Source organism: Enhydra lutris, unplaced genomic scaffold, assembly GCF_002288905.1.
Source record: "Enhydra lutris kenyoni isolate GAN:26980312 unplaced genomic scaffold, ASM228890v2 scaffoldscaffold81, whole genome shotgun sequence".
NCBI classification, from domain to species: Eukaryota; Metazoa; Chordata; class Mammalia; order Carnivora; family Mustelidae; genus Enhydra; species Enhydra lutris.
Genome location: NW_019154165.1, coordinates 3,493,810 through 3,508,440, shown reverse-complemented (window position 1 = coordinate 3,508,440; position 14,631 = coordinate 3,493,810). Strand labels below are relative to the sequence as shown.

Here is a 14,631-nt window from a genome sequence, read left to right as displayed (position 1 = left end):
GCCCCCTTACATCCCCGCTGGCCTATTCCGGGGTCTTGCCTGCCCCTTCAGACAGAACAAGACTCTAGGTTTGGGCTCCCAGGTCCCACAAAGCTCTCCCCTGAGGCTGAGAATCCAAAGGCCTGGTCCCCAGGGGCAAAGAGCGCACCTCCCACCCACCTCCATCTGGTACTTGATCTCTCTTGAGTCTCCATTACCTATCGGATCTGTGTGTTTAGGACTCCAGGTCCAAGTGCAAGCAGACACTGCATTGTGAGGTAAGAAGGAGGAAGGCCCACCAGAGCCCTACGTGAGATGGGACGGGGAGCAACCAGGCTACTTTTGCCACAGAGGTGGGCGCAGAGGACTTCAGGGTTTCTGTATAAAGAGAATGGAAGTACGTTCCCGGGATACTTGCGACAGGGCCTATCTGGTTCAGTGAGCCAGAGTGTCGACTAGGCGCGCGAGAGGAGAGCAGGCCGACAGCCCTAGAGGAACGCCAACTTCCCACCGGCCCAGTGCTCTGGGAACGAGACTAAACCGCACCCACCCCTACCCACAAGAGCCGCACTCTCAGATTGGTGCCATCGTGAGCACGGCGTCCTTAAGAGCTCCCAGGAGCCCCGCCCCCTTCCTGTTCTGGGGGCGTGACAGGGGACAAGGACCCCGAGACGGAGCTTCCTATTGGCTAAAAGGAGTAGGGTCGGCCTTGCGTTCGCCTGAGCAGGGGAGTAGACAGCCCAGCGGCCGCCGGGAGAGTCTATGCGCGCTGGACAGCAGTGGGAGGCGTGTGAGAATCGCACTGGCCGCAGACCTTCGGGTGTAATCGCCGGGAAGCTAGGACTCGGCGACGGGGCTGCGGAGCGACCCGGCCGAGGCTTCAGAAGCGCAAATCGATGGGACTAGCTCGCTCCGCTGCGTCTTCCCGCTCTTCTGAGTACACTGAACGGGGCCCCCGCTGAAGTAGAAGCTGTCGGTGGGGCGCGCAGCCCAGAGTCCCAGTGTGGCCTGGAGGAACGGAGACCGTGCCAGGGCGACCCAGCCGGGAGCCCCCGGACTGAGCTCGCATTGTGGGGAGACTCCCACTTCTTCCAAGGGCCGTCGATCCTGGGACAGTCGAGGCGTCGGTGCGGCCACCGAGTCCTCAGTGGGGAGACCCAGTCAGGGAAAGGGCGCGCAGTCCCGAACAGTCTCGGGGAGCCCAGCGGAATCGGGCCGGATCACCGGGGGCGCAGAGCCCCCGTCGCGCCTCGTGCGGCGGAGAGACCAGAGGAGCGAGACCTCGGAGGCCGCGGCCCATGCCCGGGCTGGGGACGGCTGCCCAGTGAGTCCGCCTGGCCCGCCGGGCGGAGAAGAGCGACGCCGAAGCCGGCGGGAGGGGAGCACTTCAAGGCCGGCGACTGCGGAGGATGGGCGCCTGAGCGGTTCAGAGCGCAGCGCAGCACGGGAAGGCGAGGCCAGTTTGCTGAGGAGGCGCCAGGGGATCCCAAGTGCAGCCTGCTCCTGGGAAGATGGCCCGGCCTGGGCAGCGTTGGCTTGGCAAGTGGCTTGTGGCGATGGTCGTGTTGGCACTGTGCCGGCTCGCCACGCCGCTAGCCAAGAACCTGGAGCCCGTGTCCTGGAGCTCCCTCAACCCCAAGTGAGTAACTTATTGGCTCAGGTCCCTGGGGGTGGGAGGCACTCCTGCAGGGTGAGGCCACGCGCCCCCGAGTGCGTGTGGGGAGGTGTTTCGAGGAGGAGCGGCGCCCCATTTTGTCTCTGGCGTTTTCGAGTGTGTTTTCCTGCGGGCGGGTGGGGCAGGGTGCGGCGGGGTGGGGTGGGGGGGCACTCGGCTGGCTTGTGACCCCTTGGCTTCCGCGCTCTCTCCTTCGCACGTCCCGGATCAAGTCGGGATTGTCGCTCCTGGCGGAGCTGGGAGTCCGGGCGCTCGAGGGCGCACCCGAGAGCTGGGTGGGGGAGAGAACGCATTCCCCTATGGGGCCCCTGGGAACGTGGCGGTTTTCTCCGAGAGCCGCTTTAGGGGCGAGCTTGACCTGGGTGGGGGACGAGGCCGGAACACAGGTTTCTCGTTTGTTTGGCTGTGAAGGGACCACGGCTCGGGACTCCGCGCTTGGGGCGGGTGGCTGCGCCTGTATCCCCATTCAGGCTTCTCCCATTTCCATTTCTCTTTCTTCTCTCTTTGCTTCCCTAGCTTTTCGCTTTGCCGTCTCTTCTGGCCCTTCTTTTCTCCCTATCGGGGCCGTGGAAGGGCGGGCGCCGCTCCCAGGCTCACAAAGGCGGCCGGTGGAGAGGGGCGGAGTGGGAGAGGGATTTGTTGGGGAGGGGGTTCGATCCAGCGCCCGTCGGGGGTCCAATGGAGCCAGCGGCAGAGCTTCGAGGGCCAGCCCAGGCAGAGTGGCGTCGGAGCTGGCGAGGGAGGGGAGGTGGGGATGGAAGGATTCCTGGCCAGGCGGGTCCCGGTGGCCCCCCGCCCTATGTCCCTCAGATTGGGAAGCTATGCTTAGCTTTTCCCAAGGGGTTGGGGATGTAGCTATGTAGAGGAGATCCTTTCTTTTCTTCCTCTTCCTTCCCCTTCACAATCCCCCCCACCCCCAAACAACACACACACCTTTTAGGGCGGTGGCTCAGTGGTTTCTGGGCTGTTAGTGAAGAGTCTGGGGCTGTGTAGTGACCTCTGGACCTTTTACTCTTTTGGCATTCAGGACTGGGATTGGAATCCAGGGTCAAGATTGGTCTTCCTGTTTTGTGGAGGTCCTGGTGATGTGCAGATACCCCTACTTAGTGGGAAACTGGGGGGCTTTGGCCTGCCCTCTGCGCTCTCTGATTTTTGTATCTGTAATCTCTTTTCACTCTCCTGGGCTCCCCGGCTAACTTCCCGGGCTCCTGCCCGCCTTGGCCTCTTACATTCCAGGGACAGTGCATCTCTCAACCCTGGAGTGGGAGAAGGCCGCTTCTCTATTTCTGTTCTTGGGTTAAGGTAGGGTCCTATTTACCGGTTTGTGGGATGGCTAAAACAAGGTCAGTGTAGAGGGTTCCGGAAAGGAAACAAGGTACAAGGAAAGTGATTGACAAGAATTTCTCTCCCACCCAGGAGCCAGACTGGGTGCAGCACTTTCCTAACAGCAGGGAGTTAAGATAGTCAGGGGGCCCTGAGCTGTTTAGCTCAAGGGAAAGGGTTGTGAAGAGCCCAGTTTCCCCCCACCCCCACCCCCTGCTTACAGGGGAGGTGTAGGCTGGAAATGCTCTCTCTCCAGTCAGGATAGCTGAAATCCGCCTGGGGTAGCCCATTATAGGGGCTCATGGGAGTGACCTAATTGCTCTCTCGGGTCTCTAACCAGAGATAGCAGGCAGCTCCTAAGCTGGAAAGGAGCCCTCCTGCAGAGTTGGAGGGGGGGGTGCTGGGAGAAACAAGATCTCTCTGAGCTTCTCCCTTTTTGTGTTTTGAGCCTTTAGTGCTGTGGACCAGTTTCCAGGTTTTTTAGTTCCACCCACCCCACCATCCACTTCAGGCTGAGGGCAGGCATCTGGGTGCAGGGTGAGGACTCAGTAGGACTACGTAGGACCCGCACAAATTCTGTCCTGTAGTTGAGCAGATCCCAAGAATGGTGGGGGACTGATGCTCGTGCCTCTGCATACCCCCCAGTTCCATCCATGCCCAGGGGTCTGTGTGTGTTGGTGCATGGGGGGCGGGGCGGGAGGTCAGGAGGGAGGCACTGCCCTCAGCTCCACAAGAGCTCCAGGGGCTGCTTCTGCCACCGCGCCCAACCCTCAGGCTGCCACAGCCTTTCAAATAAACAGTCTGTCTCTGTCTGTCTCTCCCTCTTTGCCTCCTGCACGAGTTCTCCCTCTCAGGTCTGTGTTGGTTCGCCCTCTCACACCCTCTGTGAGCCTCACTCACCTCCCCTCTCCAGTGAGGCTCGCCCTGCTCTCCCTCTTTCTCACACTCCCTCTCACTCTTAGTCACTCTCTGCCTCTTTTTCTCAAGTCCTTTTGTTTCTCGCACATGCCCGTGCTCTCCCTCACAGGCTCATTTTCTCTCTTCCTCCCCTCTTCCTCCCTGCTTTTGGTCTCTTTCCTCAGCCTTGTCAGGAGCTGGTACCCCCCCTCCCCACTCAAATCTCCCAGTGCCTATAAACCTTGCTTAATTGCTTCCTTCTTGGGGAAAAGAAATCAAAATAAAGAAGTGGTGGGGCTGGGGGTTTGTTTCCAGGTTCCAGGGTGCATGCAGCCCCAGCCCTGACTGAGAGAGGGGAGCAGGAAGCGCTGACTTAAGACTTCCAGGCTCTTTCCCAGAATTGGTGCTGGGGTCTTTCAGCGTGAAAGTCTCTGGGTGGTAAGGGCTTCTGCCTCTCCTTTGCCCCTCTTGTCAGATTTGCCTGATGAGCATGGGGGGTGGGCCGTAGGTTTAGTCCCACTACAGGTTGGGAGAAACCAGAGGGTATGCATGTGCTTGGTTGGGTTGGGGGCTGTGATGGAAGGTCCCAGAGTGGCCCCCTCCCCCTAGCCTCTTCCCCAGAGAGCTTGGGGCAGCCGGCAGGCCTCACACTTGAGTCCTCAGCCAAGTCCAGCTGCTGCAGTTCAGTCTCTCTGTCCCATTCTGACCCCTTCCTGCCCCCCACTCAGGTTCCCCCACCTCCGGGAGTGGGAATGTGCCTGAGATCACATTACACCTTCCCAAAAGGGGGTGGGGGTGGGGGGGTTCAGCTTGGTGTCCAGGACCCTTGACTCCAGCCAGCATGGGTGGGGGCAGGTGCAGACCCCAACCCAGGCTTGCCTGCTAGGAGCCAAAATGTTGGTCCCAGCCCCCTCACAGCTGTTCCAGTTCACAGTCCTGGGGAGGCCGGCTCAGGGGGCCCCTTTCCGGGGCGGCTAGAGACCTGACCTCTTCTACTCTGTGGCTGATTGGCCACAGGTGGGGGCTTGAGAGTGATGGGAACCCAGCAGCTCCTAAAGTTTCCTGTTCCCCTCCCTCCCCACCCCCACCCCAGGCAGTTGGGCCAAAGCAAGAAGGGCCTGTGAGGCTGGGGTGGGGGCTAAATGGAGGGTTCCCTGTTTCCCCTCAGGTTCTCCGCTGCCTCATCAGCTCAGGTGGATGGGGATGGACAGGCCCTGGACACTACTGTTTTCTGGGGTTGGGACTGTGGAAGGGGTGGGCCAGCCAGGAGGCTGCTTGTTGTCACTAAAACACCAGGTTTGGGGGAGGGTCCACTCTGTGATTATTGGGCAAGTTGTGGTGAGGGGCATTGCTCACCAGCCACATCCTGGATTCCTGGCCCTGGAATAGCAGCCCCTCCTGTGTGTGTTTTCATAGTGGGCATTTTGGGGTGGGGGTGCCAGCAGCCAGGAGTGGAAGCTCCTTTAGCTTCTTCTAAATGGTACTGTGTTTGGCAGGCCAACTTAACAGTCAGGCAGCACCTTTCTACTTACTTACAAAGCATCCTCCTATGTGAGTTCGTTGGTGGTTCCCACCAGCCCTTGGGAGTAGGAATTGCCCCCCCCCCGCCCCCTGCCGCCTGTTTCCAGATGAGAAGGCCTGTGCCTGGAAGAAGGAAGTGACTTGTCTAGACTCAGCTCACAGGGGCAGAGCTTGCTGTATGCCATTCTTTCCATGCCATCCTGCTCCCTCGGGAGCTAGGAGAGAGAGGAATTCAAGGTGGGGTGTGGAAAGAGGAGCCGGCTCCCTGCCCCTGGGTTCCCCTCTTACCTCACAGGTGTGCGTGCATCTGTCCTTGTGACTCAGGCCCTGCCTGCGTGGGACGAGCAGTGTCCTGGCTTCCTCCTTCAATTTGGTTAGGTCTGCCTCTGAGGGCAGCCTGCTTCAGTCACCTGAACTCAGCAAGGTCAGCTCCTGCCTGGCACTCTCCCTTCTGAGCTCAGAGTGGTACCTTGGGTTCCTCTCTGGGCCAGAAGCCTCACTTCCTCTCAGGGATCCCACAGAAAGCAGACAACAAGGAAAGGGGTGTGAGCCCCCCTCCATTGGACCCAAGTATGAGCCTGGGAGGGCCGAGGGAGGGCAGAGTTCAGTGTAGGTGGGGAGGGTGACTTCCTCTGGGACTCTCCTGGCTTCTCTGCCTCCGACAGTGCTGTGTGTGTGCCAGGACCCAGCTGCTGTTCCTGCCCACCCACGCCTGGGCGGGCACTGCTGGGACACGCCAGGCCTGCTCCTGCCCTCGGGGGCTGGGTGGAGCTGGGGGAATGAAAGAGGAGCCTTTAATTTGGGGGCTCCCCACCCTTGCTGGGATGGGAGCAGACTTGAGCTTTGGCTTGGGGTCTGTCCTCCACTCGTCCTACCACTCTGTGGGTGCAGGCACAGTGCCGCCGGGGTCCCCGCATCAAGGCGGTGGCTGGAGTCTACTACCAAACTTGGACCGGTGCGGCCTGGGACTAGGCTCTCCCTTCGGCCACTCTTTGACCACAGATTTCTAGAGCCTGAGGGAAGGAAAGCATGAGCCTGGTGGAACATGGGCACCTTTCTGGGCATGACCCCCATAGCTGCAAGCTGCCCCCACTGCAGATTGTTTGTGTTTGGGCAGAGAGGGGCTCAGCGGGACGAAGGAAGCAAGAGGGCAGTTAGCCTCTGACCAGGCTACTGCCCCAGACCCTTCAGTCTTCTCGCCTCCCAGGATTTGTAACTAGCAGTCATGGCGGCACTTCTCAGCTCAGCAGAAAGGCTGAGGGAGAGACTTGGGCTAGGGTGGAAGGGAAGAGTTAGGCCATAAGAAGGAGCTGGAATGCTCCAACAGCCTCCCCCAAGTCCTTTTCCTCCCTGGGGTGGCTCACTGGGGTCCTGGGGCTATCAGAAGCTGAGGACGGAAGGCCTCAGGGGTTACCATGGCGACCTGCTTCAGGCTTCCTGCTGGGCCTTGTCAATCCCCTTATTTTCCAGAAAAGGGCTTTGTCTGGGGGTGGCCCCAGGCAAGAAAGCTTGGCCTGATAATAGTTTTTGAAAAGTGGGGGATGAAGAGTTTAACTTGGGGACAATCTCTTTGTCCTCCTCTCTTGCCCCTACTCCTAACCTGACATGTATGAGGGGAGACCTGCAGGGTCCCCCCACCCCCACCTGGATAGTATGACTAGTGTTGTACCTGGCTTCAGGCTTCGCTCTCGCTGGCTACACACCTGCCCCTTATGGCCCCTTGCCACTTTCCAGGGCTTCTCGTAGGCCAAGAAGCAGTTCTGATGTTTGAGAAGATGCTGTGGAGGCACCATTATAGGGGATCAGGGTCAGGGAAGGCAGGTCTCATCAGGCTCCTCTCCCTTCTGCACTTTAGGGGAAGGTGAGTTTCCCTCTGCCAGCTGCTATGCAAATGAACTGATGAATATTCATGAAGTCTTTTGCTGAGGTTGAAGAGAGTCTGAGCGGTGTTAGGGGCCATAGTTCTTTTTTCTACCCCCTCCTCCATCCACTGTATAGACATCTGTTTCCTTGATGGCTCTGGATTCAAGGTAGAGCCCCCAGTAGCTGGAAGCCCTGTGTTTCAGATCCGGAGCTCCAGACCCTGAGCGGCCATAGATGTGCTTAGAACAGCTAAGCCCCCGGTGAGGAAGCCAGGGCCAAGTGGCACGAGAGGTGAGATGACCTGTACCCATTCGCATGCCCTCTGTGCACCTGCCATCACCTCCATGGAAGGTCTCGTTGAAGCGCAGCTCTGTGAGGAATCAGCCAAGGCTTTAGGTCTTCTTAGAGCCCTAGGGCTTAACGTCCCAGCGGAGGGTAGCCTCCTCCAGTCAGCTTGGAGCACCTCTCTTCCATAGGAATGTTCAACTAATCACACCGTCCCTCATATGAGGGACCTGGACTCAGTAGGTCTCGAAGGTTCCACTGGTTCTAAGAAGTTAGAAGTCATCGAATCCAGCTATCTGGGTGGACCCAGTGTGAGGCTGGGGAAATGAAAATGGCCTTGGGAATTATGGGGGCCTGGGGTGAGGCTGTTCCCTCTTCAGTGTTTATAGGGCCTTCCTCCCATGCCTGCCTCCTTTTTGGCCCTCTAGAGTGCAGTAAATCCAGGTACTAAGGGAAAGACCTTCTTGTTGTGGTTTTTACCCTCCTGTAGAGGAAGATGGCAGGTCTCAGCTTGTCAAAGTCTCGTTTAACACAGAGGGAGGGCTGCCTTTCTTCATCTGCTTGGTCTAGACTCACCTCCTTGGGTATCATTTGCCTCCCTTGAGTGAGGGCCCTGAGCTCCCGGCAGGCCCTCGTACCTTGTGGTCCCCAGTGAGCAACAGGCCCCCAGGAAGTGGAGCCATGCTCTCCTGCTGTCAGCTCTGTTCCCTTGAAGTGCTACTTTCAACCCTCCATTGTCCTTGCTAGAAGGTCTGTCCCCAGTGGGATGCTTGTTGTGACACTTGAGGCCTTTCAGACTGGCCCCAGCTGAGCTTTTCCACCCCCTCTTCTGCTTCTCTCTACCAGTTGTGGGGCCAGTCACTGGCCTGGGGTTTGTGTTCTAGCCACTCCTGTCCATTCTTGCTCTGTGTTAACTTCTTATTTTCTTCCTCCTCCTCCCCCTGCCCCGCCAGGACCCACTTGCATTCTGCTCCTTCTGAGGAACCATCTCCTGTCAGATGAATTGTCTCCTTCCTCTCGCTGCCTCCAGCCCTTGCGGTTTGAGCCACCATCCTCCCACATAACCTACAGATAGCCTGGTACTGTCTGTTGCTAAAGCATGGATCCTTTTTACTTTTCTGACCCACAGCAGACAGAAAAATCCTCAAGGATGGGGTTGTAGCTTCTCTTCCTAGCCAGCCCCCGCCCTCGCCAAAAAACCCCAAGACTGGTGTCATAGGCATTTGCTGTTAGTATCTTGCCTCGTGGCAGACTAGACTGTTTCTAAGCAGGAGTCAGACCTGTTGGTACCTACTATGTGCTAGGCACTCTGCATGCACCACTGTACCTACTCCACGATCCTGGCGCAGGGGTGATGGATAGGGCTCTTACCACTGCCAGTTTATAAGTGAAGAAGCTGAAACTCTGTGAGATCATACAGCTCATCCAAGGTCGCAGAGCTAGGAAGGGCCATGTCTGTCTGGTTCTGAAGTCTGTCTGCTTTCTCCTTCCTCCATGCTATTGCCTTGCTCCCAGCTCCAGCCTGCCCAGGCTCAGAAATGGCCAAGATAGCACCATGGTTTGACTGTGGGCTTACGTAAGGACAGAGTGATAGGGGTAGATGGGCTTGGGCAATTGCCCTCCCTCTGCTACGCCCTGGTCCCAGCCTTTAAAATTAGAAGATGAACCTGGCTCAGAAGGCATTTGGCCTGCTCCCTCAGGGTCTATAACATGGACAGATGTGGAGGTGGAGGTATCAGAACACAGATGTGTGAGGTTCCTGGGACCATCTCTTACATGATCTATTGTCATTGTTTGGGCCATTTCTCCCCTCCGTCTGCTCTTTTTTAGGACTGAGACTAGTCAAGTTTGGGGACTCAGGTCCTCACGCTATGGGGGTTGGATGGGTCCCCCCCAAGACACTGGGCTGTAGGAGTGGGGAATGCTGTGTAGAGTCGCACCTCGCCAGAGACTACCCATTCCTCCTTGGTTCCAAGCAATGCCTTTTCCTCTATCACTATCAGGCCCAAGATTAGCAAGGATGGGAGAGAAGGCTTGGGTCTCAGACAGGTTGAGCTCCCCCAGTTGTAGTCTGGGAGCCACAGGGGTGGTGGCTAAGGCATGTGTGGGCTCGTTGTATGTTTGTGTGTGTGCATCTGCACACACACACACACACACACACACACACGTGTACTGGGGAGATGGTAGCAGTGGCTCTGAAGGAATGTAAGTGTGACGGGGGAAGGAGGAGAACAGGGCCACCACCTCCAGGCAGCCCAAGTCTGACACCATTGGCCATGTCAGCCCCCTGCGGAAATGCCACATTAGGACAAAAGGCTCCCCCAGGTAGGCCGTGCCCCACCCTGCCGAGCAGTCAAAGCCTGGCAGCCTTGCCCATGGGCCACCCCTTCCACACCCTGCTGGCAGTGTGATTGTCTCTCCTCACCCCAGCCTGAGGATGGTAGGACGAGATACCTCTCCTTCCCATCTCCACCTAGCAGGCTCAGCCTGGCCTTCATGGTGTGCGCCCCCAATTCAGGGGAGGGCCCGGGACCCCCGACCCTGAGGCTGACTGTCTTCCCTTCTGGGCAGGTTCCTGAGTGGGAAGGGCCTGGTGATCTACCCAAAGATTGGAGACAAGCTGGACATCATCTGCCCCCGAGCGGAAGCAGGGCGGCCCTACGAGTACTATAAGCTGTACCTGGTGCGGCCCGAGCAGGCGGCTGCTTGCAGCACCGTGCTTGACCCCAATGTGCTGGTCACCTGCAATCGGCCAGAGCAGGAGATCCGCTTCACCATTAAGTTCCAGGAGTTCAGCCCCAACTACATGGGCCTGGAGTTCAAGAAGCACCATGATTACTACATTACCTGTGAGTCCCTTCTCATCATAGGGTTCTCTCTTACGTGGTAGCAGCAGAAGTTTCTAAGTAGTACAGTGAGCTAGCACATGGCCTGTCCTGGTCTGGACCCCTCTGAAGACCGGTGTGCTCTCCTTCCAACCCGGCCTGGGATTTCTGGCCCTAAAATTCACCAAGCGGGTGGCTGCCAGTCCCCTTTGCTCTAGAAGTTGGGTGGGGGAAGACTCCCAATTTGTGGTGCCCACCTGAAGTTCTCATTTTCTGGGCCTGCCTAAGGTCTAATCTCGGGAATGGCAGAGTTGTCAGAACTCTTTGGGATCAGCTGGCGGTTGGGCTTTTCTCATCATGAGAAATTGGCCCCAAGATGTGAAGGAGCTTCTTGCCCCATGTCACTCGGGGAGTTAGGTACAGTATTGGGACTCCAGCCCGGTTCACCTGACTGGGTTCCTTCCAGTCTGTGCAGGAGCCTCCCCCATGATTCTGGTTCTGATTGTTTTGCCTCTGAGCAACATGGCCCAAAGAGAAGATGCCTTAGTGTCCACTGAGAAAGAAGGGCTAAGGCCTGGTCATGATTAAGGAGTAGCATCCTTGCGGGAAGCGCTAGTCTCTGATGTGGGCTGGGTCCGGGGCTGGCTACTCTGTTTCCAGTGCAAGGGAGACAGGCGGAAAGGTTCGCAGGTAGGTGGGAGCTGCTTGCCACCCTCCCCAACTCCCAGTTCTGTTCTTATGGGATAAGACAGCACTAGGATTTCTAGGTAGTGTGGGCAGACCTTTCTCTCCTGCTGACTTCTCTGGCTTCTTGCTACAGCTACATCCAATGGGAGCCTGGAGGGACTGGAAAACCGGGAGGGAGGCGTGTGCCGTACACGCACCATGAAGATCGTCATGAAGGTTGGGCAAGGTGAGTGCCCAGTGTGAGGGCTCCCCAGTTGAGCCTTTGCAACAGATGTCCCTGGCTGGGTATGGGTGCTTTCGGGAGTAGGGGAGGGGCAATAGGGTCAGAGTATCTGAGGTCTGACTTATAGGTCACTGTTGGCTTGTGCTAGATGATTGAGGTCCCTGGCTCACCCGTCCTCTCCCCACCCCCAGACCCCAATGCTGTGACGCCTGAGCAGCTGACCACCAGCCGGCCCAGCAAGGAGGCAGACAACACTATTAAGATGGCCACGCAGGCCCCCAGCGGCCGGGGTTCCCTGAGTGACTCTGACGGCAAGCATGGTGAGTGCTGTGGGTGTCTCCCAGAAGGGCAGAAGCCATTGCTTGGCCACCCTTTCAGGCCCTGTCTCTGAAGCGAGGCAGGACGGGGCCCAGCCAGGAATGGGCAGTGTGTCCCTGGGACCTGTGGCCAACCACGTCTCCCCTCCCTCCTCCTTCCTCAGAGACTGTGAACCAGGAAGAGAAAAGCGGCCCTGGGGCAAGCGGAGGTGGCAGTGGGGACGCCGATAGCTTCTTCAACTCCAAGGTGGCATTGTTCGCAGCCGTTGGCGCTGGCTGTGTCATCTTCCTGCTCATCATCATCTTCCTGACAGTTCTGTTACTCAAGCTGCGCAAACGGCACCGGAAGCACACCCAGCAGCGGGCGCCCGCCCTCTCCCTCAGTACCCTGGCCAGTCCCAAGGTGGGCAGTGGCACGGCGGGCACCGAGCCCAGCGACATCATCATCCCTTTACGGACTACAGAGAACAACTACTGCCCCCACTACGAGAAGGTGAGTGGGGACTACGGGCACCCCGTCTACATCGTCCAGGAGATGCCACCCCAGAGCCCAGCGAACATCTACTACAAGGTCTGAGGGCCCAGCGCAGCCTCGGGTCCCCGAGAGACAGTCGGCCAGGACTGCACCTCTCCTTTCTCCCCCACACTCCCTCCCCTGACCAGCTGTGCCCACCTTTGTATTTAGTTTTGTAGTTTCTTGGCTTTTATAATCCCCCTTTTGCCCTGCCCTCTGGGCTTCGGAGGGGGGTGCTTGTGCCCCCAGCCCCCACGCTCTTGTGCCTTCCCCCTCTGGCCAGGCCTCTGGGCTCTGCAGGGGCGCCCCTTCTTGGAGGGCAGGGTTGGACGCTGATGGACAGCAGGCAGGAAGATGGCCCCCCGGCTCTGCCCCCCTTCCCCCTTCCCCCCTTTCCCAGGACTGTTTGTCCGCTATGATCACTGTTTTTAATGTTTTTGTGTTCATTTTTTAGCTGTCAACTCATTTTCATCTGTTTTTTAAAGAAAAATGGAAAATGTAAAAGCCAGCCCCTCCTTGGGCTTTCTGAGCCTGGCCCGGCCCAGTTTAAGGGAACAAGGGCAGGATGTGGCCAGCCAGGAAGCATAGGATGGTATCTCTTTTATAAACTCCTTGGTGTTTGGGGGAGGGGTGGCTTGGCCAGAGCTATTCTTGTCCAGGAGGGAAGATGAGAGTGCCATTGGGCAAAGCATCTCACCCTGCCCTCCTGACCCTCCTTCTACAAAGCTGATCTTGGCAATGGGGTAGTGGCTGCCACCCTTCCACCCCAAAAAAAAAAAAAAAAAATCTCTTCCTTGTGGGATTCTTGGGCATCTCCTGCCTCCCTCACTCTCACGGTAATTAACGTCTTAATTGGCTGTTGCCTGGGGAACAGGAGAGCTGCTGCAGGCAAATGACCTCATGGGGGTGGAGGGAGGTGAGGTGCCCAGGTGGCTATTTGCCCTGCAGAGCTGGGAGTTCCCCCTCCCCCTCCCCGCCCTGTTCTCTTCTCACCTTTGGCATCCTTTGGCCTAGTGGGAAACATTGGCCCAGGGCAGGCACCTAAGCGGGTATAAAGCCAGGTGGCCTGCTCCTTTTCTGGGCTCTAGCACAGGCAGGTGCCCCCCTCAACCCAGCTTCCGCTGGCCCCTCCAATCTTGGGCCAGGGCCTGGAAAGAGGAAGAGGCTTCCCAGGGCTGGGCCAGCACGCCGTGCACTTTGACCCCGGCTCCTTGCCAGCACGGCTGCTAACAGACTGCCACTGGAGTGCGCTTTGTAGGCGCTCCCCAAGTGGCCATGGGGAAGGAGCTGGGCCTATCACCACCCACCTCTACACTGCTTCCTGGCCAGCTGCCCACCCCAGTGCCAGGTGGGAAAGGGAGCGAAACAGCCAGCCCCTTCCAGGTGGCAGTCGGAAGGGTTTTTTGTTTTTGTTTCTGTTGCCATTTGTGTAAATACTAGTCTTTTTGGAAGAAATAATGTAAAGATGTTTTGTATAAACTCTGAATTATTTTCTTGTTGCTTTTTTCTTAGAAAAAAAAATGAGAACTAAAAAAAAAAAATTAACCACATGGAGAAATGGGTGTAAAATGGTGTCATGATATTGGGGAATGAGATGTGAGTATGTGAGTGTTTGTGTGTGTGAGAGAGAGAGAGAGAGAGAGAGATTGAGAGAGGGAGAGAGAAAGATTTCCTGTGCCCAAATCACTGACAATCTGGGCCGGTATGGGAAAAGGGTGGCTTTCCTAGTGAAGCAAGCTGTTTCAGGTGACCTAAGCCTGTCCTATTTTCCCCCACCTCCCCACCCCAAGTTCCTCTGCCCTCTTGTTCTACTGGAGCCTGCAGCCCTTTCTCCCTGTCTGTCCCGTCACCTCTGTGGCACAGGCCATGAGCATCCGCCCAGTCTGTCATTAGGCTCTGCTAGAGAGAGTTGATGGGGGAGGGGGTGTTCCCATGGAGACCTGGGTGTGTCCACAGGCACTGCCACCACCTGGCTGGAGCTACATCTGGGACCTGCTGGCAGGCCGGGCCCTGCCCTGCCTCAAGATACCTAAAGGTAGATAGAAATAACTTTCCAAGAGTTGGGCCTCAGCTGTGGCCCACTGGGGACTGGGGTTGCTTCAGGCCACCCAGTTCACTTCTTAGCCAGAAGAATCTTCCTCTCTTGTCTTCAGAGGTGGGCTACCCCAGAGTCCTCACTGTGGCATACTCAGGGGCTTCTGGCTGGCAGGCAAAGCCCTAGAGCTAAGCAGCCATGAGCAGCCGTGAGCACCCAGTCTCCCACAGGCTGATGGTGCAGGAGGGTCTAGCCCCAATCCCTCAACAGAGAGGAAGAGTGGCAAGGGCCTGGGGCCTTCCTGCTCCAGTCTGGGGGTGGGGAGCTCCCTGTAGAGCTGGCCAAGGCAGATGTCAGGAGAGGAGGCAAGTGAGATCCCAGTAGCTAGAAATGGGTAAGAAGGCACTAGAGGAAAGAAGAAGGAGGAAGGAAGGGGAGGGCTAGTTAGTGATCCAGAGCAGGAAGGCTTCAGAGAACCAGCCAAGGT

The 14,631-nt window shown here is 57.6% G+C and overlaps 1 protein-coding gene across 2 annotated transcripts; it reads left to right on the top strand.

Annotated features, from left to right (window-relative positions):
• The first annotated feature begins 898 nt into the window (after nucleotides 1-898).
• On the top strand, nucleotides 899-13,661 carry LOC111161013 (ephrin B1). Of its 2 annotated transcripts, none has more exons than XM_022524451.1 (5): nucleotides 899-1,618; nucleotides 10,115-10,392; nucleotides 11,189-11,281; nucleotides 11,470-11,598; nucleotides 11,760-13,661. In XM_022524451.1, exons 1-5 carry the CDS (start codon nucleotides 1,491-1,493, stop codon nucleotides 12,170-12,172), a joined length of 1,041 nt encoding a protein of 346 aa, XP_022380159.1. In that variant the 5' UTR covers nucleotides 899-1,490; the 3' UTR covers nucleotides 12,173-13,661. The 2 variants fall into 2 exon arrangements, with proteins under 2 accessions (XP_022380159.1, XP_022380160.1); XM_022524452.1 differs by lacking the exon at nucleotides 899-1,618 and adding an exon at nucleotides 9,060-9,119.
• Nucleotides 13,662-14,631: the final 970 nt, after the last annotated feature.